The 24,605-nt window shown below is 48.9% G+C and overlaps 10 protein-coding genes across 10 annotated transcripts; 6 read left to right on the forward strand and 4 right to left on the reverse strand.

The window, feature by feature from the left end:
* Positions 1 to 1,311: 1,311 nt before the first annotated feature.
* On the reverse strand, positions 1,312 to 3,026 carry TGAM01_v204706 (hypothetical protein; the record flags this gene model as incomplete). Its single annotated transcript, XM_018801593.1, has 3 exons — positions 1,312 to 1,920; positions 1,982 to 2,775; positions 2,846 to 3,026. The coding sequence occupies 3 exons, from the start codon at positions 3,024 to 3,026 to the stop codon at positions 1,312 to 1,314; spliced, it is 1,584 nt and encodes a 527-aa protein (XP_018665386.1).
* A 398-nt stretch (positions 3,027 to 3,424) lies between these two features.
* TGAM01_v204707 (ubiquitin carboxyl-terminal hydrolase, family 1) lies at positions 3,425 to 4,180 on the reverse strand (the record flags this gene model as incomplete). The annotated part of the gene is made up of 1 exon (XM_018801592.1): positions 3,425 to 4,180. One exon carries the CDS (start codon positions 4,178 to 4,180, stop codon positions 3,425 to 3,427), a length of 756 nt encoding a protein of 251 aa, XP_018665385.1.
* A 432-nt stretch (positions 4,181 to 4,612) lies between these two features.
* TGAM01_v204708 (hypothetical protein) lies at positions 4,613 to 5,938 on the reverse strand (the record flags this gene model as incomplete). The annotated part of the gene is made up of 1 exon (XM_018801591.1): positions 4,613 to 5,938. One exon carries the CDS (start codon positions 5,936 to 5,938, stop codon positions 4,613 to 4,615), a length of 1,326 nt encoding a protein of 441 aa, XP_018665384.1.
* A 3,293-nt stretch (positions 5,939 to 9,231) lies between these two features.
* On the forward strand, positions 9,232 to 11,187 carry TGAM01_v204709 (MFS transporter, DHA1 family, multidrug resistance protein; the record flags this gene model as incomplete). Its single annotated transcript, XM_018801590.1, has 2 exons — positions 9,232 to 10,637; positions 10,701 to 11,187. 2 exons carry the CDS (start codon positions 9,232 to 9,234, stop codon positions 11,185 to 11,187), a joined length of 1,893 nt encoding a protein of 630 aa, XP_018665383.1.
* Positions 11,188 to 12,162: 975 nt separating this feature from the next.
* TGAM01_v204710 (seryl-tRNA synthetase) lies at positions 12,163 to 13,683 on the forward strand (the record flags this gene model as incomplete). Its single annotated transcript, XM_018801589.1, has 1 exon — positions 12,163 to 13,683. The coding sequence occupies one exon, from the start codon at positions 12,163 to 12,165 to the stop codon at positions 13,681 to 13,683; it is 1,521 nt and encodes a 506-aa protein (XP_018665382.1).
* A 458-nt stretch (positions 13,684 to 14,141) lies between these two features.
* Positions 14,142 to 14,897, reverse strand: TGAM01_v204711 (hypothetical protein; the record flags this gene model as incomplete). Its single annotated transcript, XM_018801588.1, has 1 exon — positions 14,142 to 14,897. The coding sequence occupies one exon, from the start codon at positions 14,895 to 14,897 to the stop codon at positions 14,142 to 14,144; it is 756 nt and encodes a 251-aa protein (XP_018665381.1).
* A 642-nt stretch (positions 14,898 to 15,539) lies between these two features.
* On the forward strand, positions 15,540 to 15,895 carry TGAM01_v204712 (hypothetical protein; the record flags this gene model as incomplete). The annotated part of the gene is made up of 2 exons (XM_024549491.1): positions 15,540 to 15,756; positions 15,819 to 15,895. 2 exons carry the CDS (start codon positions 15,540 to 15,542, stop codon positions 15,893 to 15,895), a joined length of 294 nt encoding a protein of 97 aa, XP_024405721.1.
* A 1,454-nt stretch (positions 15,896 to 17,349) lies between these two features.
* On the forward strand, positions 17,350 to 17,955 carry TGAM01_v204713 (hypothetical protein; the record flags this gene model as incomplete). Its single annotated transcript, XM_018801587.1, has 1 exon — positions 17,350 to 17,955. One exon carries the CDS (start codon positions 17,350 to 17,352, stop codon positions 17,953 to 17,955), a length of 606 nt encoding a protein of 201 aa, XP_018665380.1.
* Positions 17,956 to 20,034: 2,079 nt separating this feature from the next.
* Positions 20,035 to 20,642, forward strand: TGAM01_v204714 (hypothetical protein; the record flags this gene model as incomplete). The annotated part of the gene is made up of 2 exons (XM_018801586.1): positions 20,035 to 20,159; positions 20,243 to 20,642. The coding sequence occupies 2 exons, from the start codon at positions 20,035 to 20,037 to the stop codon at positions 20,640 to 20,642; spliced, it is 525 nt and encodes a 174-aa protein (XP_018665379.1).
* A 1,097-nt stretch (positions 20,643 to 21,739) lies between these two features.
* Positions 21,740 to 22,853, forward strand: TGAM01_v204715 (hypothetical protein; the record flags this gene model as incomplete). Its single annotated transcript, XM_024549492.1, has 2 exons — positions 21,740 to 22,666; positions 22,821 to 22,853. 2 exons carry the CDS (start codon positions 21,740 to 21,742, stop codon positions 22,851 to 22,853), a joined length of 960 nt encoding a protein of 319 aa, XP_024405722.1.
* Positions 22,854 to 24,605: the final 1,752 nt, after the last annotated feature.

Genomic DNA, 24,605 nt, shown 5'->3' on the forward strand with positions numbered 1-24,605 from the left:
TGTTTTGCGTCTGTCAGCAAGAAAAGCCCGTTCGTCCACCGGAAGAGCTGAGCCAGCCCGGGCGGTACCTGGATATACCTGGCGGATACCGTCTTGGGCTATCTGCAGGGCGCACGTCCCCGATGCTGGCGGTACCTGCAAGTCGCTGGCGTTACTGTGCTAGCACCGGAGAAGCTTCGGACCCGGATGCATCAACCATGCGGCGAACAGGGCTCTATTGTAGGCCTAGAATAGGTGCCTATTGTATTTGGGATGGGTGGCTTGCAGAAGAACAGAAGAATCGACGCAAAAGCCGTGTGCAGGTGAGCACTTTGAACAACTTAAGGTATAGACTAATAGGGTTCGAGACAAGGTCTCGGGAGGGAGGATCTCGTATTCCTGCAAACGAATAGGCACAACAGTGTGAATATGGCAGACAGGGTCGCCGAGCTGGGATTACAGGTGGTCGATCTCGACGAGTGCAAAGAGGCTGGAGGCTGCAACTCGAGACATACACGCACAAACAGAGAAAAAGAAAAAAAGAATCTAAATCCACATCTATTTTTTTGTCCATCTTTATCCAGCCCCCTCGATTATGCATGATAAGGGCTTTGATTTAGTTGCGCAGGCCAAAGTTGTCATGCGCAGGAACCGAAAGCTGTCAGTGGCTGGAAGCGCCATGGCATAGCGTTGGGCAGCTTTTTGGGGGGGAGTTCAACGTCATGTGGTTATTTATAGCTGCCCAAAGCCTTATCCCCAGAAACGATACGACGCTGAATCCCATTTATGGCTTTGGGGATCTGGCGGCAACGGCATTTACACGAATTAAATCTCGATACTGTGCCTGACAGTCTCGACAAACTGGTTCGACGAGTTTTACTTATGCGAGGCTGACTGTGCTTGTACATGCATGTACCTTCCGGGGGTGACATTCATCCCCAGTCTCATGTTTCACATAATCCCATCAGATCCCATTGTTGCATCCATCGCTGCCTCGGAGTCTTAACGCAGATGTTTCTTACATTTGCTTACAGAAAAAAAGAAAGGCATCTGATGCTTTTCAGCTAGACAAAGCTTTGCACAGTACGATTGGAAATCTTCTAGAACGCTCCATCACCCTGCACAAAGTAAGGGGGCCCAGCCACTGATCCGCGGTACCTTGCATCGATTCCCGGCACAGCTCCCATGGCAACGCAGCTTTTCAGGAGTCGCGGTATTACTTGCGCGCCATAGATCAGGGTCAAGGATTACACACATGTGTCTATATCCGCTATTCTATGCATGTATATGAAATAACCAATAATACAGGTACGAGGAAGATCGTCCGCAATATTACCTTCGTACGCCCCATCCGTTGTCTAGCAACGCCGTGGCCTCCTCCAGACTCAACCCTGCAGTCTCGGGATATATGCGCCAGACAAGGCCAAGCCCAACAGTACAGATTCCTGCATAAAGCACAAACGTCCAGGACGGACTCAGCGCGTCCATCATTGGCAAAAAGGTCAGTCCAACAGCAAAGTTTGCCGCCCAGTTTGTAGCTGTCGCAACTCCGCTGCCGACCGAGCGGACCGAGAGAGGAAATAACTCGCTTTGCATCCATGGCACATTACCTAAACCAAGGGCATAAGATGCGACGTAAATCATGATGCTGACAAGGACGACAATGGCGGGGCCGCTTCTTCCCTGGCTTTCATTTGCTGATGCCGTGTCTGGCGCCTGTTCCAGTGACAGATATGAGAATCCACCCGCAGCTAGTAGCAGTCCCAAAGCCATCACGGGTATTGAATAGAGTAAGATCCGTCGGCGGCCGATTTTATCAATGAGGCCCAGCGCAACAAGTGTGAAGACAAAGTTGGTCACGGCAACGATGAGTGACGTCAAAGTAGGGCTTTCAAATCCCATGATGGAGAAAATCGTGGCCGAGAAGTACATGAGTGAGTTCTAGACAGCCAACGTAAGTAATTGTGCCTGCCACGTAGTAAGATTTAGTCGTTGCACTTACAAAACCGCTCAACTGCTGCAAGCCCTGCAAAAGACATGCAATTGCCAGCGCGCGGCGATGTTTACCTTCGCCCAACAGCTCGAACCACACATGGAGCCCATTCCACGGACCAAACGTTTGACGATCCTGTAGTAGTCGCGTTTCGTCTTCCTCCCGGATCTCAAGTTCAATCTCCTTGATGATGGCATCCGCAGTACCATCAAACCGGCCTTGCACACCATTAACCTTTTGAACAACGCGCTTGGCATCTTCTGATCTCCCGGCTTTTACCAACCACCGCGGTGTTTCCGGCATAAAGGCCACAAGAACACCCTGTAGAGCTGCCGGCAAAGCTCCCAAGCCTACCATCCACCGCCACCCAGATTCTTTTGACGCATATGTAGACAATGCCCAGCCGATAATGTAAGCCGCCATCTGCCCAAGCGTGATAAACAGCACATTAATAGTAACCAAACGGCCTCGATATGACGACGGTGCAATCTCGGCAATGTATAATGGCACCACGAAGCTCGCAGCACCCACTGCCGCGCCGATAATGCAGCGACCAGCGACCATGGCCGGAACGGTAGAGCTGACAGCCTGTAGAATCGCCCCGAGGATGAACAGTACGTCGGCGTATAGAATGACCCGTTTGCGGCCTAACCGGTCGGCAATAAGAGACGAGAATGGCGAGACGAGCAGTGCGAAGAGGGAGGTCGAAGAAGTGATGATTGATTTATCCATCGAAGTGAGGTCTCGGTCCGACAATGCCTTTCCGATCGAGACGAGCGTGGCAGATATAACGCCGGTGTCATCTAGGAGCCAAGCTGGTAAGCATCTTCTCTGTAAAAAGTAATCTCGAGACGAAGAATTAGAAATGCGCACATCCAAACAACAGCCCACTAATTCCAGCCGCAAATGTCAAAATCAGGACGAACACGCCAGGCCGTCCGTCTGTCGCCTTTCCCGCCGCAGCCCTCGCCCCAGGCACGTCGTCGACGGTATCGTAGGGCGCATCATCGTCGTGGCGGTTGCTCGAGATGAGCGGCGCCTGTGAGCTATCCATTGCGATAGAAAGCCCGGGCGCCTAGTGTCGGGATTTGAGCCAGTTCATTGGCGGAGGTTCTTCGCGAGAGTAAGGATGAAGTTGTTTGGAGAGCAAGTCAGATTCGAGGTTCCGAAAATAGCGGCGTGACTCTGGCACTAAGGCCCGGTGACGTTTCCGCCTACCCCAGACCGAGATGGAGATCAGATAAGATGTGCCGGCATTTGAATAGGGACATGGAGTTATTTGTATGCAATGCAGCCCAATATTAGCATTGAATTTATTTATAGAATTTAATTGATATTGTATTCATTTTTGGTCTCTTACGTTCTCACACTGGAGAATAATGTCAGTGGCTGATACTTTCTGTATTTGAGTAAAACAGGTAGCCAGCTTCATGGCATGTTACAAGTTGCATCTCACTCCGGCTTCTTTGCCAATGCCACAATGCTAAAGTTTGGATTTCCATTGCTGGCCTTCAAAAACTTGCGCACAGCCAGATCCAGCGCGCCCTCACTGAGCACATCATCACCTTCACGCATTAATCCGCGATCTAGAGGACCATCGGTGGCTCCCTCCAGCTCCCACAGATGACCGTCCTTGCCCTTGACAAATGATATGAAGTGGTTGGGACTGTCTTCGTTGGCTCCAGGCGGCTGAGAGTTTCCCGTTCTAGCGGCTTTCATGTGCTTCTTCTCTAGTTCATCGTTGTTGTACAGCGCAGCAGCTCTTTCAACGGGCTTGAGCGGCGTGGCTTGGTTCAATAAACTGTCCAAGAAAGAGTCCTTGAGAACAAATTTTCGTGCTTCCCCGTTAGCAACCGAGTGTAGCAACGCCATGAGGCCGCACGAGTGGCCAATTGTCTGCTGCCACCAGATGATGGGCTCTTCATCGCCGCTCTTATCGTAAGTCAGTTGCGGCGGCGACACGGCAGTTCCGTCTTGGTTGCGGAGAGCATAGTAGACGGGCTCTGGAGCGATGAATATGAGCGCCAGGACGGGACGAGGCACCAAAGAGAGGAGATCAGCATCGTCGAGGCTGTAGACGTCGTAGAATCCGAGATCGGGTGAGACGCCGAGGTCGTGGACGAGCGACGTGAAGACCTCGGGGTTGTTTTCTAGAGGGATGAAGGTTTTTTGTCCGTTTGGACGGATGTAGACGCCTTCGGTTGGCATGATGAGCGAACTTGATTTTCCTAGCTGTGATTGTGAGCAGTGGCTATGATGGCGAATTTGGTGTTTACCAAGTCGGAGATTTAGAAGTCTTCGGTGTAAGTCGAAACAAGTGCACGTTTGGGCGCGGGGTTGTGGTAGTGACGCAGCTGGTACGCGGCGCTCCGTTGCCTAGTAGCTATACCCTTTTAATTCATGCAGCAGAAAAGTGAGAGTTCAACAATAGGGTAGCGATTGATATTTATAGAATCTATCTATGTGGTCAAAGGGGAAGTTTCTGGTGATGCTAAAACGCGATAAAAGAGACATTCAACCTCGCTGTTGCTCCAAACAAGGACATGCAGGTCAAGGCGACATCAAAACAGCTAGGTATGTAACGCAGAGAATAACAAGAAATGAACAAATCTCATCTATAACACAGCTGATACCGCTGAATTACACTTTGTTCAGAGCATCTGCTTGCGCCTGTGCCTTGGCTATAGCAGCATCCATCGCCTTCATCTGCTCGGCATCCAACCCCATCCCCTTGGCCTCCTTCATCCGCTGCCGGAGCATCTTATCCATAAAAGTCTTTGGCACGCCAGGCGTAAACATCAGGCCCACGCAGCGATCCCAGGCCAGCTGCTGAATCTTCTCTACGCGGGCAATCATCTCCGACTCGAATTGCAGGATCTGCTCGTCCAGGTCTTCGCTGCTCTGGGCCTTGAGAATCACGCGAGCGAGAAGCATGGCGTCTTCGAGAGCTTGATTAACGCCTTCACCGGCATGAGGAGTCATCAAATGCGCGGCATCGCCAATGAGCGTGATGCCAGACTTGTGCTGCCACTTTTGCCCGACCGGCAGACGCCACAGCGATCTGGTGCTCGTCTCACCCTGAGTGGCCTCGACGGCCTTGTGAAACCAAGGGGCCCAGTGCTCCATCTCTTTGGCCAATGCCTTCTTCACCTCTGTCAAGTCTTGGGAATTGTAACCGCACTTCTCAGGATTCCCCCAATCTGCGTCCTCGCGCACAAAAGAAAAGCCCGCGTTGAGGCTACCGTCACCCATCTGCTGAATAGTGAACCGCTGGCCGTCGGCACTGGCAAACAAGCTTCCGCGGTTGACAATCTTGTAGATTTCAGGCGCAGTCTTCTCCGCGTCAGGGATGCTGAAATGATGCATGGCGACTCTCGTGTACTCGGGCTTCAGCTCAGGGGCAATAGACAGGCGGACCTTGCTGAAAGCACCGTCGGCGCCAACAACGAGATCGAAGCTGGCGGTTGTTCCATTGGTGAAGATCAAGGTGCTGCCTTCTATCTTTTGCAGGCGATGGGCCCATTTGACGGTACCAGCGGGGAGAGAGTCGAGCAGGATTTCTCTGAGCTTTACGCGGTCGATTTCTGGGCGTTCGCCAAAGGCCGCGGTGGACTCGGCATCATGGCCCCGGACGACGTAATAGTGAAGGTCCTTGTCCGTTATGGCCATGTATTGCCCGTCGTAACGGGCATGCGACAGGAACTCGTCCCATAGACCGGCTTCTTTGACGGCTGCTAGGCCAGAGGTCGTGTGCAAGTCCAGAGTTCCACCTTGGGACCGGACACTGGCGGAATCTTCGCCTTCGAATATGGTGGCTTGGATGCCTCCGAGATGGAGAAGCCGGGCGAGGGCGCAGCCTGGGTTGATTGTTAGCCATTGGTTTGGGATACTTGAAACTGGTGTAGAGCTATATGTGTATTTACCAGCTGGGCCTGCTCCAATGATGGCAATTTTCAAGTTTTGCATATTTAACTGTTCAAGTTTTAGAAGCGTTGGTTGCCTGATGGGGTGCAAGATTGATGGTAGTAATAGTTGAGCTGTGTAAAGATTTAGTGAGTTGTAGCGTGGTGTTGAGCTTGGCAACGATGCGATAGTGAAAGTAGGAAAGCTGTTGTCGTGGACCTGAATTGATTATTTTTTTGATGAATCTAAAATCGAAATGGTTCTCTCACATCCTTTTTGTATTCCCCTGAGAAACTCCTGATCCTGTGCTTAATTCGCCTACCGTCCGTTTTGACTTTGTTCGAGTCGCCGTGTAAGCGTCAGCCACTTTGGCGCGGACTTTTACGAAACATCCGGCCACTCAGCTCTTAGGCGACACGTAGAAAAAATGACTGCTGGTGCGTACGCGGCTGTATCATCATCGTGCGATTTTCCATTGGCGAAATTAAATAGTAGCAAGAAGGACTTGTTCTTATTGATCCTTCATGATCCTTCATAGAGACCGTCTGCCATGCAATGCGCTGGCCGCGGATAGCGAGTTGCCGTTGGAGGTCGTTGTCACCTCCTAGGCGAGACGGATGTCTTCGCTATGCCTTTTCGAGAGGGCTGTGCTAAGCAAATAGCCAGCGATCTTGTGCGAATAGGGAATTCTTTACTCTTCTCTTATTCCCGAATCCCAGCCACTCGCTTCGTATTGTAAATTGGCGCAGGATTGTATATCATGAGAGAGAAACCATCGCTGTAAATCTCATAGTGCCCAAGCCAACTGATCGGTTGCTAGCTTAAAAGCTGTGTCTCGAAACATTTTTCTGCTTTGGGCATAGCAAAGAGGATGGAGAATTTGCGACTGGAGTACACGTCTCTGATTTAACGAAGGCTGTTATTGTATGGCTTCTACCATGCATGTATGATATAACAGCGTGCGTCATAAGACTTAGGATGATAAGTCTTTCTTGCGTGCGACTATTCATTGGTAGTCCCTGCTTTCCTGCTTCCCGCTTGCTTACCTGAGTACGGTTAAGTAAGCATCGCTGCAACCTTATACTGTCGCAGCTCCATCTACGGAGGCTTGATACACCCAGAATTACCGATTCAGTATTTCGCCATGTACGGGATCTACCTAGTGTTCCCGCATCAAAGGTGTCTATTTTCAGGTACGGAAATTCTTGCCAAGACAAGGCTCATCAACCTGAATGCTGAGTAACAATGCTGAGTAACGGCAGCAATCAGTTCACAGCCCTGGCTGGTTATCGGAAAAGTCCGTCTTGGTGCAGTCGGACTTTGAGAGCTATTCTCCGTCCCGGCGTGACTCAGCGGCCAATCAGGAGCGACCACAGCCCGGCGCATAAAAGATGGCCGGTCCGCTGGAATCTGCTAGAGAGGTCTTGGGGAAAATAAGCTGTTTGGCTGTCGTGTTTCTGATTGTTTCGTTCTCGGGCATGCCCACTTTTGTCTTCGTTTGCGGTTACGAGACTTGACCCTGAATAAGCCGGGCTTTGGCTCCGACAACAGCCGCTTTGCTTTGCTGGGTCGCGCTGATTCGGCCTTTCGCTTTCGCTCTCGGCACACAACAACGCTAAGCAGTATCGCGCAGATTTTTTTTCTTTAAACGTCAACAGTCTATACGGTCGCCGATAGGAGAAACTACGTCATTTTGCATCTCGGGGGGCGAAACCCCTTGGCATGGTCAGATACCTAGGTAAATTCTAACTGCCGGATTCTCCATGGAGAACAATCCGTGAGGCTGTGGTAGGTATTTGAAATCGCATCATCTTATGGATTAGTAGTTGATTGACCATGCGCGCTGTGGGTATCGCCATGATCGTTGGGAAGATCGATCTGCCTGTTCGTCATGGAGCAAGGGCCGTTACCTCCGTCACGGAGCATTTCGCGATGCGGCTCGTATGAGCACTCAATCTCAGGCAAGGGGACGGCCAAGGCGAAATGATATAGGGGGACGAGCTGGACACGCTGTGGAGCAGTGCTTGCTAATGAATCGAAAAAGACAAGGGACTCACTTTTCTTCACAATTAAAGAAGAAATATTCTGGAAACGTTGGGCATCAACTGCTGGTCCCAGGCACGGCTGGGCTCTCCCGGGCCTAGGCCTCGATGGCTCTCGGCCGGGATCGCGAGAAGAACCGCCTTGTCGGTGGAGCCAAGCCAACCAACCAAGCCGGCATTAAGTCCTCGGGCTTTAGCAGGCTCCATTATTCTTGCGCCGTGCCTAGGTTTGCGACACAAGAGAGATAGGAGAGCTGAGCGCAGAGATTTCCAAGCCGGGTGCCGTGCGAATTGTTAGGAAGAAACTTGACTAATGCCGGCGGCGAGCTGGGATGAATAAACATCAATGATAACTAGACTAGATGGGTCCCGCTAACTCAAATACCAGTTTCTGCAGTCAGAAGTGACATACCTGCTCGGTCAAGTCGCTTTCGACCGTTCTATTGTGCTACATAAGGAGCGGTTGCGCCGTCCATCTTACATGCATGCGGAATCGGTGCTAGCATTGACACTTCAGCTTCCCCTCTGAGATCTTTTGTTCGCCCTGTTTGTTAGCGGACGGGAATAACTGCTTTGGATGAGCGTACTTTGTTCCAGTAAACACCATTCAGACTGATCGAGTTATCAACTATTTGCATCGACTAAAATCTGTTTAACGACCTACAAATCGCGCTGCCATCTTTTGCTACACTGTGCCGAAACCAGGACCCTCTCTTTTCTACAGTTTAAACAGAACCAACTGGACTTTTCTTCCCGCTGCTATTGAGCCTCGCCTGTCAGCTCTACATCATCCACATCTACAGCGCCCCCACCTCACCTCTTTTAGCCCTGCCCAATAGCTGGCTCTAGCCCATACGCGTACTAGCCGTTCTACACCTGCCCTATTCCAGCGCTAGTGCCACACCCAGACGAGTACTCAGTACATTCCATCTCGCCCGACTAGCCCCAACCTCTGCCGTAACAAGTACCGTGGCCTCGCTTCCACCTATCGCAACGACTGCCGTGCCTGCGCCGTCAAGCTTTTTCGCACCCTAGCTCTGACCAACGACTCTATCTATCGGGCCCCTCTTCGCCTTCGGTTTGCTGGGGTTTACTCGGCCAATTGGTTCTTTTCTAACGGCCATTGGGCTATCATATTTATATCGGCGGTGTATCCTTTTTCTCTCTCTTTGTCCCATCTTCCTTGAACTTGGACCGTCTTGCATCTATACTATATCCATCTCTCTCGTCTCCGATTGGGGAGCGAATCATACGGCTAGAAGCGCAGGTTGATCGCGCTGTACAACTTTGGATATCGACATTGACATCGACATCATGGATTCCGTCGAACGAGAGCTCTGGGAGGCAGAGCGCGATGCCTCGGCTGGCCACTACCGGCGCGCCAGCAACGAAATCGAACGGGCGATAACAGCGTCGTCTGCCTCGTCGTCTTCGGATCGCGACAGCATCTACCGCCGCCGAACTAACATGAGTCGCGTATCAACGCAAAACGATCTGGAGCGTCACTCCACGGCTCTCAGCCGCATTGCCACACAGAGAAGCCAGCACGTTAACACCGTTGGAGGCTCAATCCGCTCAGAGAGTAGAGCTTCTCGAAGGCCTCTGCCAGCCTTTGGTGGCGGCAAGCCGTACCCCCCTTTGCTGCCCGCCCAAGAAGAATATGTTGTCGAGTTCGACGGACCCCACGATCCTCTACATGCTCAGAATTGGCCGACAAGAAAGAAGCTCCTCACGTCTGCCATGCTGGCCTATACGACAGTCGTCGCTACCTTTACATCTTCCATCTTCTCTTCTGCGACATCCACCGTGGCCAAGAAGTTCGATGTTGGCCTCGAGGTTGGCGTTTTGGGCACTTCGTTTTACGTTTTGGGTTTCGCATTCGGTCCCTCGCTGTGGGCGCCGTTGTCTGAATTGAAGGGCCGTCGTCTGCCCATTGTCCTCTCCATCTTTGGTTTCTCCCTCTTCACCATTGCGACGGCCACTGCCAAAGATATTCAGACGATCCTCATTTGTCGTTTCTTCGCTGGCTTCTTCGGCTCCTGCCCGCTGGCTGTCGTTGCCGCCGTCTTCTCCGACATGTTTGACAATAGGAATAGAGGAACAGCCATTGCTATTTTTTCCATGACCGTTTTCACTGGCCCCATGTTGGCGCCCTTTATCGGCGGCTTCATTGTTACGTCCTATCTGGGGTGGCGCTGGACCGAGTATCTCTGTGCTATCATGGGATTCGCCGCTTTTATTCTCGACTTGTTCTTTCTCGAGGAGTCTTATCCACCAGTCATCCTCGTTAGTAAGGCGGCTGAGCTGCGACGAAGAACTAAGAACTGGGGCATCCACGCCAAGCAGGAAGAAATCGAAATCGACTTTCGCGAACTCGTCAGCAAGAATTTCCTCCGTCCGATACGCCTTCTGTTCACCGAACCCATCATCTTTCTTCTCTCTCTTTACATGAGTTTTATTTACGGGCTGCTCTATCTATTTTTCACTGCGTACCCTCTTGTTTTCCAAGGTGTTCATGGATTTACCCCGGGCATTTCTGGTTTGACTTTCTTTGGATTGGTCATTGGTGAGCTTCTTGCCACCTTTACCATTATTGCTCAGGTGCCATGGTACAATCGCAAACTCGCTGCAAACAATGGCATGCCAATTCCCGAGTGGCGATTGCCCAACATGATGGTTGGTGGTATTGCCTTTGCCGGCGGCATCTTTTGGTTTGGATGGTAAGTTGTCAATCACAAGTCACTCCCCAAGAAGGAATAATCAGTAGCTAACAAAAATTCTAGGACTGGATTCTCAGCAGATATCCATTGGGCAGCCCCTGCTGTCAGCGGAATTCTCACGGGCTTTGGCCTCATGTCGATTTTCCTCCAGGCCCTCAACTACATTGTCGACGCTTACCTCATGTTTGCCGCTTCAGCCCTTGCCGGAAACACCCTGATGCGATCTCTGTTTGGAGCTGCTTTCCCGCTTTTTGGACGTCAAATGTTCCTTGGTATGCACATTCAGTGGGCTAGCACCCTCCTCGGCTGCGTGGCCATTGTCCTGGCCCCTATCCCGTTCATTTTCTACAAATACGGTGCCAAGATTCGAGCAAAGAGCAAGATTGCCCCCGTCTTTTCCGCCCCAGCTGAAGAACTTGAATCTTCTGATACCAACGTGGACGAGAACGAAGAGGTGCAGAGAGAGAAGGAAGAAGAGCACAACGCAGCAGCATTGGCCAATGCGCCAAGGAAGGAGAGCGAGGTTGGCGGTCCCGTTGAGACTGTATAAAGGAGTATGAAGGGATTATTTCCTTTCTTTCGCCTTCTTTCCACGTCTGCAACTTGACTTTTTATATATGGGTTGATGATACCATTCCATTTTGTATAAATGGACGAGCGAGAGTGTGAGCATGGCGTTTTTTGTTTTTCTGTTTAAAAAAGAAGAAGCTTGGTTTGGAAAGCGATTCAATACTTTACTAGTACGAATAATGTCTTACTATGAGAGAGGCGAGCGATGTAGTATTAGATGAGTATGCTAGAACACGGCCATCAGCTTTGATGGATAGCAAGCAAACAGCGGCTGCTATCAGCTAGCCGGGGTCAATCTTACAATATAGAACTTAATGACGCACGCATGCTCCCTTGCTTGTGATGGATGAATAGAGTGCTTATGGTTAACTTAAGCATAGTAGTCAAAGTCCGTGAAGAAAAGGAGGGAATTCTCAAATAAGCAGCGCACGTTTCTCAAATTCGTACACTACAATAACGCTAGTCGCCAGCACTTTATAGGATGGGCTACTGCTGCTACTGCTGCTGTTTTAACATGAAACTGTACTTCATGTTTAAGCCTCCGCTGGGGAAACAGATTTTATATTGAAAAAGCTAGATAGCCTATGATATGAAAAGACGTGCCTGGAGTAACTACAAGCATCAAGGCGTCTCACCTTGGCCAGTTGCATGCTGAGTGGCAGCAACTTCAGAAGGATGTCCGTGCGCTGAGAGAGAGAACGAATTGGTCAGGTAATATGTGACTCTCAGAAAGTCCAAGATTGATCAGTTGGATACCTATGTTGTTAGTGACTGTATCCCTTTCTGCAGATACACCCAGAATGAAGGCATGTGCATGTGGCCAAGCCACAGTGTAAATTCTGCACTGTCCGATCCCGCTTAATCGCATATTAGAGCTCTTCCACCACACCACCATCATGAGATTGGAGCTCCCAAGAGCTTTGACATCATAAACCATGCCTCGCAAAAATCCGTCATGATTCCTTCGCTATGCCGCTTGCGCTGCCCCCAGTGGCGGCTACAAGCCCGCATCCTCTCTATGCGGACCTTTTCAGACGTCAAGCGCCCTTCGTCTGCTCCAAAGCCCATTATTGACATCAAACATATTCGGCAGAATCCGGAGCTCTATGAGAAGACCTGCCTGGAGCGCAACTACAAGCGCCAGGCCTCTTACCCTGCGAGAATCGGCCAATTGCATGCTGAGTGGCAGCAGCTTCAGAAGGATGGCCGCGCTCTGAGGGAGAGGTCGAATTTGCTGAGAAAGGTGCTGGCGAATTCGGCGACGAGCAGCGATGATGAGGACCTCAAGGATGTGAAGAACATGAGCCGCGAGAAGGTCCAGGAGGAAGCGAGAGCACTAAAGAGCGAACTGGTGGTGATTGAGAAGAAGGAGGCTGATGCGGTTGCGCAGATGGAGGCGCTGGCGCTGGAGATTCCTAACCTCACCAGCGCGGATACGCCGAGGGGAGATGATTTTGAAGTTTTGAGCTTTATCAACGAACCCCCGAGCTTTGATCAGGGACCGGAGAGGATCTGGAGATCGCATGTTCACATTGGCGCTGAGTTGGGCATTCTCGATTTTGCTGGTGCTGCCACGGCGTCTGGTTGGGGGTGGTACTATCTGCTCGGCGAAGCAGCACAGCTGGAGCAAGCCTTGATTCAATATGCCCTCGCAGTGGTCACTAAGCATGGATGGACGCAAGTATCACCCCCTACTATGGTGTACAGTCATATTGGCGCTGCCTGTGGCTTCCAACCTCGCGACCAGAACGGCGAGCAACAAGTCTATGCCATCGCCCAGTCCCGAGCAGACGCTGAGCGGGGCGTCCCTGAGATGAGCCTGGCAGGAACCTCTGAAATTCCTCTCGCTGGCATGAAGGCCATGTCTACTATCGACGCTATCGATCTACCTCTGAAGAGAGTCGCCGTATCAAGATGCTACCGTGCTGAAGCTGGAGCCCGCGGCGCCGAGACAAAAGGCCTCTATCGCGTCCACGAGTTTTCTAAAGTCGAAATGTTTGCGTGGACGAGCCCCGACGAGTTTGAAGCCCGGGAAGTCTTTGACGAGATGCTGGACATTCAGACAGAGATCCTCCTCTCCCTAGGACTGTACTGTCGCGTCCTGTCCATGCCGTCGACGGATCTCGGTGCGTCTGCGACACGTAAAATCGACATGGAAGCTTGGTTCCCCAGCCGAGAGCACCACAGTGGAGGATGGGGCGAAGTCACGTCCGCAAGCCTCTGTACGGACTATCAGACGAGGCGTCTAGCGACACGACTTAAGACGAGTAGCGGCAAGCTTGTCTTCCCGTGGACGGCCAACGGCACGGCGCTGGCAGTGCCAAGGGTGCTGGCTGCGATTTTGGAGAACGGGTGGGACGAGGAGGAGGGAACGGTGACTATTCCAGAGTGTTTGTGGCCGTGGATGGGACGGGACAAGATTGGGCCTTCGGCGAGGAGGAGGAAGGACGGGAATGTGGGAGAGATGATGGCGTGAAAAAAAGGAGAATAAGGGGCCAGGTAGTGAAAATGTTTGATTTGATTACGATATTGTATGCTTTGGGAGGCACTTTTCGCTCTGGGACTGGCTGTTCGTTGCCTGTTTGTTTTTACTTCTTTTCTTAAAGCATGTCAAATGCGGTTGTATCACGGGATTGGTCGGCTACGTTTACCGTATGATTGTACGATATAGTGTATGTAACGGGCAGGTTCAAAGAGAAAAGAAATTGATGTCATATGCTTAAGCTATTATGGCTACTCTTTCTCTTTTTTGTCTCAATCTTGATTCTCCTCCTTTGTTGACATCTATCCGTGTTATTGTGTCCATTTCTCGTAGCCCCGTCGGAGGCCATGTAGTTGCTAGTAGCGATACTATATCTGGTAGCGACGCCATAGTATTTATTAGGGATATCACATCTAGTGGCACTATCGTAGCTAAACGTGCTACCGTAGGTATCAAGCTTTGAAACAGCGCATACGGAAATCTAGTCTTCGAAGCATACCCTCCCAAGCGCGTTCATCAGCTAGATACAGTGCGTCTCCCTCTGCAGCAATATATCTCGCCGTATCGAGGTTCTGCTCGACTGCCTCGGCTGCTCTCCAAAGCAGGTCAGAAGACACTGTCTCAATATTGAGTTCGGCAACATATTCCACCCATCGCTCATAAGCCAGTTGATTGATATAATCCTTAATGGAGATTGTAAGACCAGCATGAGGCAGCTTTCTGCGTAACTCGTCCTCGAGAGATGGATCGGCTGGGACTTCTGTCTCTTCGCAGTTTGTAACAGACCGTTGGACGAGCAGTACAGAAATGAGCTGTTGCTTTGATACCCATAGTGAAACGCTAAGCAGTACCACCCGTCCTCGAGAATTGGTTGTATATTCAAAAACATCAGTCGTACATTGGCCGCAGCAACGGACAAATTGGGGCACTACCCAGAAATAAGCTGCGATGGCATCTTGAGGCCTGCTACCCCTCCAGCTGTATTCTGTGCCTTCTAGATGAGATTTCACAAACTCGTGTGGCACGCCGTGAGATGTGAGCATCTCAATAGTTGCCTCATCCAACTGTCCAGGCAGGACTACAATCCTCTGAGGTGATGAGAGATGAGATTGTAGCCTTCTCAAGGTGGACAAGGAAGTGATTTTGTACTGGCCGTTTGTTGATGGTTCTAAAGCGAATCCTCGCCTAACCGAATCCTCGCGGTCCATGGCTATCTATCGCAATCTTTGACGATACCCATCTCAGTTTTATTCCTACCGATTAGGTTCACAATCAAAGAGTGTAGGAGGAAGGATAAAATGCCCACTCACAATATTCTGCTTTAGCAAATCGAACAAGTCGTGGGTAACTGCAGTAGCTTGGGAGGGTTTAAGATTCCAAAAGGTGCAAGACTCTTTAATCCACAGATCAAAGAGAGAAAAGATGAGGGGGAGCGGAAGGAATAAAAGGAAATAGATGCAGGCAGACGGCTGTTGGTTGTATCTCAAGTGCATGTAACGGGGTTAGTGCATTCAATCGACCGCTCAGCGCTGAAAAATAACTCACTTTGCCCTCACTTTCTTTACCCGCATTGAGGATTTATTTATTGTTTACTCACAAAGTATTCCGCCAAATATCAGCTTTATGCATAGCATAGAAGAAATGTGATGGGAGAAGTTTTTCGTTACCGTACAATACCGCTGTAAAAGAAGAAAAAGGCAGCATTAAAGCTATCATTAATTTGGAGTCGCTCTTCACTCTCCCATTCCAAGGCTTCAGCGGCATGAAGGCCATGTCTACTATCGACGCTATTGACCTACCTCTGAGTAGAGTCGCCATATCAAGATGCTACCGTGCCGAACCTGGAGCCCATGGCGCCGAGAAATCGAGTTTCCACGGCAGCACACTATGGGATAGAATACGACAATGGGCATGCTACCGAATGTGCCTCCTATTTATTATGCAAGGAATTAATAATGCTCGCTAAAGAAACAGATTTTTGCAAAGCTTTCACTCTGAAAGTATGCTACCTATTTTCGCAAGGTTCTAACAAAAGAAAGCAATATCGTGCGGGTGAGATCGAGAATTGTAGGCCATGGAATCCTTGCAGCCCCATACAATGATTAGAAGTGCTAACTGAGAACATATAGCCAAGCGAAAAAGAGAGAAGAATGGGGAATTGAAGCGCTTCGCTCTTGAAGTCATTAGAATACAGTTTGTTTACTAGCATATAATTTACAAAACCTTCAAACATAAGTACAGAAACCAAAGGACAAGCTTAGAAAGGAAACTTAATGGTAAACAAGAAAGAAGAAGAATAAAGTACAACACCAATTGCAGCCACATCTTCTTGTAGGGTCAGTTTTAGCACAATCCGATTATGAGTTAGCAATACATCGATACGCCCACAATGTCTAATTCATTTGTAAAGTATCTACAGTCACCACTTGGTTAACTTTTACATGAAGTTGCTATAGCGACTATTGTACAAAAGCTTTCTCAAGTGGGTGCTGACATTATTGGCATAAGAAGGGAAAGCCTTGCCCATCCAAACGTCTCGCTCGATCATTTGAACATCAGCAAGTCCAAGGCAGCCGAAAATATCAATACATTTCGCACAAATACTATCGTCTATCATCACCACACAGCAAATATATTCTATTTTCTTCTCTACATCACCAAAGAAGATGGCATTTAGCTTGGTTTAAGTCTCACACTACGTATTGCGCCAGCGATTTTGCTAAACATGTAAGTGTATACCCGACGAGTTCAATACGCGCAAGTCAATCTTTACTGATATTATCTAGCTCCTACGTTAGTTGCGATTTCCTCCTTAGCGGCTTGCTATTATGCTTCACGGCTTACTTTTTTGAGCACCTCGCAAAGACACTCGAGCAGCCCAGCGACCTCCGATGGCGATATTCTTGGGCCCAATTTTAGGCAGGATTTATCTTTCTTGCGGTCCTTGCGCAGGTCAGCAAGCACCTTTGCCCAGCTGAGCTTTGGCCGGTCTCGCCTGGTCAAAGAGCACCTTGAGTAGGTAAGGGAGTTGATAGTTTCGATGCGGAAAATCATCCCCGATACCTATTTACTACCTACCTACCTACCTACTTACCTCTGACGACCGTTTGGGAGGGCCTTCTACCTGGACAAGATTCATCAGCCTGTTAATTATTTTTATCTCAATTATATAGTACCAGTCCACAATCAAAATGCATTTGGGAAAAGCTATCCAACACCCCAACCGTAGCTCAACAACATGAAGATAGTTAGGGCCCGTATTTATATGCAACTGGAAAATACGTAAAGAAGTTGTAGCCTCAGTAGCATCAGTAGCATCAGTAGCATCAGTAGCATTAGATACCTTATGTACTAGTAGTAGTACTGGTAGAGATAGTAGAGATAATACTACTCGTAGTAGTACCAGTAGTGGTTGTAGTAGCAGTCGCAGTTTGGCCAAAGTCGAACGGCAAGAACGATTTCCCCCCCAACGGCTGGCGGTCAGCCGGCGGGCAGTCCCAAATGGAAAGAGCTCCCTACAGTCTTCTTCCATTCTCTCCCTGCCTATATGTTTCTTGTTTCTCTTTCTCTTTTCCTCCTCTTTTTCTTTCCCTTTCACCACACGCGACAGATTCTTTCGTATCGACTGACTGCTCGCGTTTCTTTCGATCGGTTTAGATCATGACCTCGACCACCTCTTATTGGATTTCCGTGTGCTGGACGGCCGCCGGAATCTTTCTTTCCGGAGCAATTCTTTTGCTCGCTCTTCCTTGGGCTTTGCCCGCTTTGTTTCCTGGCCCTGGACTTCCCGAGGATGTCATAGACATCCTTAACAATGCTGATATTGGGAAAATCCGAGACGATCTCGAGGCATTGATGAGAGCCGTCGAGGCGTTGATGACGGCAGTGCCTGCTGGGGAGGCATCTGCTGAGACGCTTCGGGACATACTCGCCTCAACCAGAGACGAAGTCCGTAGAATGGGGGAGGCATTCACGGGCCTAGCCTCTGTGTTGATGGCTGCATCCGCAGACCGAGCCTCTGTGTTGGCGTCTTTCACTGACGAAGTTCGTGCGATGATGGGGGCATCCACGGACCTAGTCGGCGAATTGACGGCAATCAGAAGCGAAGTCGGCGCGATGCGAGAGGAAGTCCAGAGGCTGAGGACAGTTGTGGCGACCTTGGTCAACGCTCTGTCCGAGGCCTCTTCTGAACTCCGACTGCTGAGGACAGACGTCTCGAAGATCCAGAGAGCTGGCAACTCTCCCCTGCGATCCCATCTGGGCTAGTAGGGCTCTCGACAGACTGCCGGCGCGAGAAGGGATCCGGCGACACTTCCTGACCATTCCAGCGATGGTTGGATGACACCACCCGCCGTCCAGGGTGGTGGGGGCCAATGTCGAAAGGCATTGCGCCCTCCCCAGCGTTGGCTCGCACCTCACCGTGGTGCTGGGGTCTAGTAGCCTTGCCAAAGGTGAAGCCAAGACGAGCCTGTACTGAATGTAGTAAGTGCTGTATTGATTCATCTACTGATCAGGTCTGTATCTAGTCCGGGAGATACGCCCATTCTCCCGTGGGTTCCAAGAGAATCTTGTCTGCCTTGCTCCACAAGTGCCTTACCATGCCTGGCCGATATCCTAAGAGATACCTGGATTGCCGTTCTTCCAGCCGATCTCTTGATCGTATCATACCACTCCACTCCCAGTCAAAAGGTGATCTGACTGCTCCGAGCTGATTGTAGGCAATAACTTTGACCACCCAACGCTTTTCCTGCTGCATGATGCTGATGCAGTAATCCGTCAGACATTCAGGACAAGACTTGATAGATTCATGACATGAGATGAAAAAATCCGTGGGACATCGAGCAGCTAGCTCAGGAAGTTGCTTTTGGGGGTAGGAATGTTCGCTGGTTGCAAGATGTGCGCATATCGGATGTGAAGTATAATCGATGGTTTTCCTGGGATTTTCTTGATTTTCGCTGAAATTTATTGTGATATCCGATGACAGCAAAAGCTCATTGTCGATGATACGGGTTTTCCACACTGTATGATATTTATGATCCCATTTCCTGCTTCTTGATGTTGACAATACTCTCGCTGGGGGCCCGTGTGCTGCCCCATAAAATTGTCGATTCATGATGACCCGTGTGAGAGGATACAACAAAGTTGGCATCCCGGTGTGCTTAATTTGATACTTTTCTCTGCATGTATTCTCGTGTTTCAGGTAATAATGTGGAATCTCTGAATCGAAATGCCGAAACCAGGCCATCCGCCATCGATGGAGTTTTAGACAAAAGTGGCAGAGATAGTGATGAGGCGCGTCCCTTTCTAATAGAGCCAGAAAGTCTTCTTTTTCAGTGGACGATAGATCAAGAGGTTGAGGGAAGTAGTAAAGAAAAAATGTCCTGCAAGTTAGAGCAAGCGAGAGGAGCGAGGGTCGGTCGAGATGTGCTATGATCATTAATGTTATTTCTGGGGGGATGTCGAGGCCGCCGAGTCGGGGGCGAGGTCGTATGTAGATGATGGTGCGTGAACTAAAACTGATTCTGGATAAGGTGAGGGCCATGATGTGTTCGAAGGCCATGTTGATGAGATGGTGATAGACGACTGACGAGAGAGAAATCGAGGTCAGGTTGGGAATATCGAATGGCTGGTTACTGACATGTGGTTGGCAAAGCTAGACTGAAATTGTTAACCGTTTATGATGTCATGTATACATTGGACCTTGACCCTTTCATGTCTGGTGAGATTGACTGCTCTAGGTAGTTAGTATACGCGTGATCGGGACCATCCGAAGGTGGAGCTGAGATCCATTTGTGGGCCGGCGAACCGAATTATCCTATAACCTGTCAGTAATAAGCCACTTTGGCCCCTTGACAGTATTGCACGGAGTTCAAGGCGTGTAATGCCAAAGCAACCTAATTGTTTCCTACGCGTATTGTCTCATCAACGAGCTGAAACTGGTGGATATCATCGGTAGGCGTCGCTTCAGTATTGGTGAGCTTGATCCTTTTTCTCCGCAAGAATGGTCAGAAGTTTGCGATGAGGCGATGTTGCCTGGTTCAAAGCAAGGTGAGAGGGCTCAGCATTATACGAGAACCAGCCACTGCGGGTTAAAGCATTAAGAATCGTCGTGGCTGACGAGTACTGAGACCATGCGAGATGGTGACGTGCAGATGAAGGAGCCTATGCCATCGAGGTATTCGGCTTATGTCATGTAAGGCTGCTTGCGATTGGCACCAAGCCCCGCGTGTAAGGCTCTCATGTTGTCTTTTTATCCCGCTGCGATATTTAACCGTCTTCTCTCATTGCTATTCTGTCGTCTCATGGCCGTTGCAGCATCATCCTATGGTTTGATGACGAACCAGTATGGATCGCTGCAGTCAAGCGTTCGTCTCTGACAATGTATTTGGCGACAACACGCGGATTCACCAAGGCAATGTCATATTGCTAGTCACCAAGGCCACATCAATATTACTGGCACTCAGGGAAATGTACGGATATCTAGTTCGTACTATGTCCATTCTTTGAAGTTGCGGTATCTGTTCTAATGGCTTTAATTAGCCCATTATGCCAGCCCCCCTCAAGATTTGAAGCTTGACTACTTGCCCGCTAGCTTCGACGCAGTGAATAAGCAGCATGTTTCGGGCTGCCTTGAACATACGAGAGAGCAGCTACTCGCTGATATTCGGACGTGGATTGACCATAATGGCGAAAAGCGCATCTACTGGCTCAATGGAATGGCCGGTACAGGGAAGACTACTATTTCTCTCACGATTGCTCGCGAGTATTATAAAAAGAAGCAGCTGGGAGCAAGCTTCTTCTTTTCCAGAGGTGGTGGTGACCTTGCCTCAACGAAAAAGTTTGCGACTACTATGGCCGTTCAGCTTGCTGAATATTCTCCGGTATTACGACAGCATATTATCGCTGCTGCTATTTCGAACCCTAGAATCAGCCAACTCGCCCTGTACATGTAGTGGGAGAAGCTTATCACAGAGCCTTTGGGCTTATTAGAGCCCCAAACCGCCCAATCTCCGCTTCTCATAATCGTTGACGCTCTTGACGAATGCGATAACGAAAGGGACATGGCAATGTTGATAGAGAGCTTCGTGAGCACAGCTGCGAGTGTTAAAAACATACCACTTCGAATGTTTATCACAAGTAGGCCGGACCGACCAATGTATCTCGGTTTTGGCAATGTATCCATCAACTTACGTCAGTATTTCGCCCTTCATAGCATTGAACAATCCATCGTGGATGGCGACTTGATGATCTACTATCGTCATCAGCTAGCGCAATTATCTCGGCGCCACAGCTGGGATGAAGGCCTAACATCTGACGATATCGTTCAGTCTCTCGTGCCCAAATCTCACGGGTTATTCGTCTACGCCGCAACTGTTTGTCGGTTTATTGATTAAGGAGCCATTCTTGCAGAACAACGGCTTTCGAATCTCTATGCCCTTAGATCTTCCAGCTCTAGAGCAGAAGAGGAACTTGATTACATATACACTACAGTTCTGGAAAACTCGTTTAACGGGCATCTAGATCTGAAGAAGCTCTCATATTACAACGAAGGTTTCAGAAAGTTGTCGGGTCAATTGTGGTTTTGTTCGACGCGTTCAATTTAAGTCACCTCGCTGCTATTATTGACGAACCCAAATCAAGGATAATGTCAGTACTCAATACCCTTGGGTCTGTTTTGGACATCTCAGAAGACGACGAAAGCAAGATTGATACCCTGCATCCCTCTTTTAGAGATTTTCTCCTAGACTCAAAAAGATGTTGCGACGAAAAATTCCAAATTCCCACTAGACAGCTACATTATGAGCTATTCGAATGCTGTTTGGTGATTATGCGCAGTTCTCTGCACAAAGACATGTGCAAACTTAAAAAGCCAGGAACAAAGGCGCTGGATGTATCAAAGTCCGAGTGAACGAATGCATTCCTCTTTCAGTTCAGTATGCCTGCAGCTACTGGATGAAGCATCTACAGAAGAGTGAACGGGATTGGTTCAATCACGGGGCGTGGTGGAATTCTTTCAAGCCGAGTTTCTTGGCTGACTGAGGGAATGGCCATGTTGGCAGGCCTTCAGTCTTCACTAGCAGATAAACTTAAAAAGGGAAATGATTCCCATCCAAGCAGACAGAGCATATGGAGTTGGATGAAGTGGTTCCAGCCTGAGGAGACTTTTGGCCTTGTCAACGATCAGACAAGCGATATGGAAAAGACGCTTGTTGATCTTGTACGCGATACTAAGCGATTTGCTTTTGAACATAGCGGGATTATTGAAGAGGCTCCGTTGCAAGTGTATTGTTCGGCGCTCCTATTCAGTCCTGAGCAAAGCATTATCCGTCAAATATACAATAGCCAACTTCCGAATTGGATCATCCCTTCTTTTCAAAGGCGCCCCACGTGGGCCCCTTACACACAGATTCTGTGGCATCCACGACCTCCCAACGCATTTGTATTCTCGACAGATGGCAAATATCTGGCTTCGGGGTGTGAAGATGGGACTGTTTGGATATGGGATGTCGTGACGGGCGCAAATCAACGTATCCTTGAGGGTCATTCCTTTCAGGTTTTATCGGTTGACATTTCTCCCCAATGCCAGCTTATAGCCTGTGGATTGTGGGATTGCAAAATACGACTGCATAATTCTACGACTGGTGCAGTTCAAGGCATTCTGAGACAGGACAGAGAAGTTAGCCAGGTTGTATTTTCACCAGATGGCACTTCACTCGCGTCAGTTTCTGCTGGTGATGGCGAAGAAGATGGTGATATGCGGATGTGGAATATCGCCAGTATTGACTGGAAATGGGGCAAAGATCTTCATTCTATATGGGGCGGTGCCGTCTCCTTCTTGCCTGATGGTAAGCACGTTGCTTATAGCGACGATGAGATAACTGGCCTTTTAGACGCCCATACAGGACAGTCTGCTGGCATTCCGGCTCACTACGCAGGAAGAATCTGTTCATCTAAATTATTATCCAGCGCCCAAATGGTAGGTCTGGCAAGACCCAATCATGTTGAGCTCTTCGACTTTCAAACTCGGGCAAGGCGGTTGCTTAAGCCTATAGAGTCCCCCAGAGGCATGACCTTTTCGCCCAACGATCGAGTCCTTGCTGTAACTTCAATTCTCTATATTGTGCTACTAGATGCCGCATCTGGCTATCAAACGCATACCGTAAATTGTCCTGTTGCCTTTTTCACTCTGGATAGCGAAATCATATTTTCGTCGGATGGAACGTTTCTCGCTTCAACTTTAAAGGATAATACCATCCGATTCTGGGACATGCCAGTGGCACACAACAGCCTGCTGCCACTGATTCCAATCTTTCTAGACTGCCTCAAACTACAACTTCTGACTGTAATAAGTTCGTCGCTGTTATGTCACCTTTCAAAGAAAATAAGATAGACCCTGAGAAAGGTCAATTGTACATATGGAAAACCCAAAACTTGGAAATGGTGTATACAGTCAGCCTTACCGCTCAGTCTAGGGCAAAGAATATGGTTCTATCGCCCAATAACCAGTTCATCGCGATCGAGTGGCTCCGAGACTACGATTTATTCGATTGCAGTCAAGGGAAATCTGTGTTTCACCTAAGCGACCTCGGGTTTTCTTATGTGCTTGATTCCCAGCGGCACATGTTTTCTCCCGACAGCAAGCTTATTGCACTACATAACATTCATAATGATATCCAGATTTGGGATACACAAAGTCTGCAAATGATTCACAAGATCCAGACTGTGGACCAGGGCTACTATCCAGCTATGGCAATTTCGCCTGATTCTAAGCTTATCGCAACTGTAATGATAAATGAGCATTTATCTATGTTCGATCTCGAAGCAGGCGTCCATTTGGACCAGTTCAAAGGAAGTTCTCATCAACCAAGATACATTTATTTCTTTGATAATGATCGGCTTCTTGTCAGCGACTGCGTGGCGGGAACCCTTTCATATCAAATTCAGCTTTTGGATGCCCAAACAGGAGCAGTTTTGCGTGTTATCAAACCAGGTTATTGGGTATCTTCTTTACACAAACTAGAAATATTTCTGCCCATCGAATGTATCGCAATCATTGATCGCATAGATCATCAAAAAATATGTGAGATCTGGGACTTGAAAACTGGTACTTTGAAAAGGAGGCTTGAGGTACCTGGTGGAGCGAAACACTTTCATTTGCTTGCCTGCACTATGCATTTGCGAATAGACGAGGCCGTAGTGCCACTTTCCATGCCAGATCTATCGGACTGCTGTTCCGATATAATATCATTTGAGAGATTATGGATCAAGCGTGGCGATGAACGGCTGGTATTTATACCCCAGGACTATGCATCAAATCTCATACTTTTAAGAGACCATAAAGCCATCTTTCATTCATTTAGCGAGTATGACTGGGAAAGGTGTGCTCCTTCGAAAGTTTTTGATACATTGGATTTTGACTTTTCGATCAACGAACACTTCATTTAATATCGAAATCGCTGAGTTGGCGAACGCTAAATGAGGCAGCAGCATTGCTGTTGGATTTGTGTTTTATTCATATGTGGTGCTGAATTATCATATCTTTGTCCTTGGAAAGCAGCTGAAGTGGGAAAATGTATTGAGAGCTAAGGGCGTGGTTCGGATACTTAGCATCTAGATGGGAAGCAGTCCACGGTTGTTAAGCTATATACGTACGGCTATGGTCATGATACTCAGTTAAATATAAAGTACATAAAAGTTAGCGTTGTATGTCGTAATTCTATAGCGAATTATTCTACTGATTCAGATACATTCGGAATAGCTTATGTAAATGCTATTGCTACAAGATGCCGTTGATTACAAGAGAAGCAAGCCACAGACAGTGTGCTTAAAAAGCCTCCAAATGGTACTGCAATCACTTCACAAGTATAAAAGCTCAGCTGGTTCACGCTCAAAGCATAGGCATGTCCAAGGTATTA

This window comes from Trichoderma gamsii (genome assembly GCF_001481775.2).
Source record: "Trichoderma gamsii strain T6085 chromosome Unknown Scaffold_14.2, whole genome shotgun sequence".
NCBI classification, from domain to species: domain Eukaryota; kingdom Fungi; phylum Ascomycota; class Sordariomycetes; order Hypocreales; family Hypocreaceae; genus Trichoderma; species Trichoderma gamsii.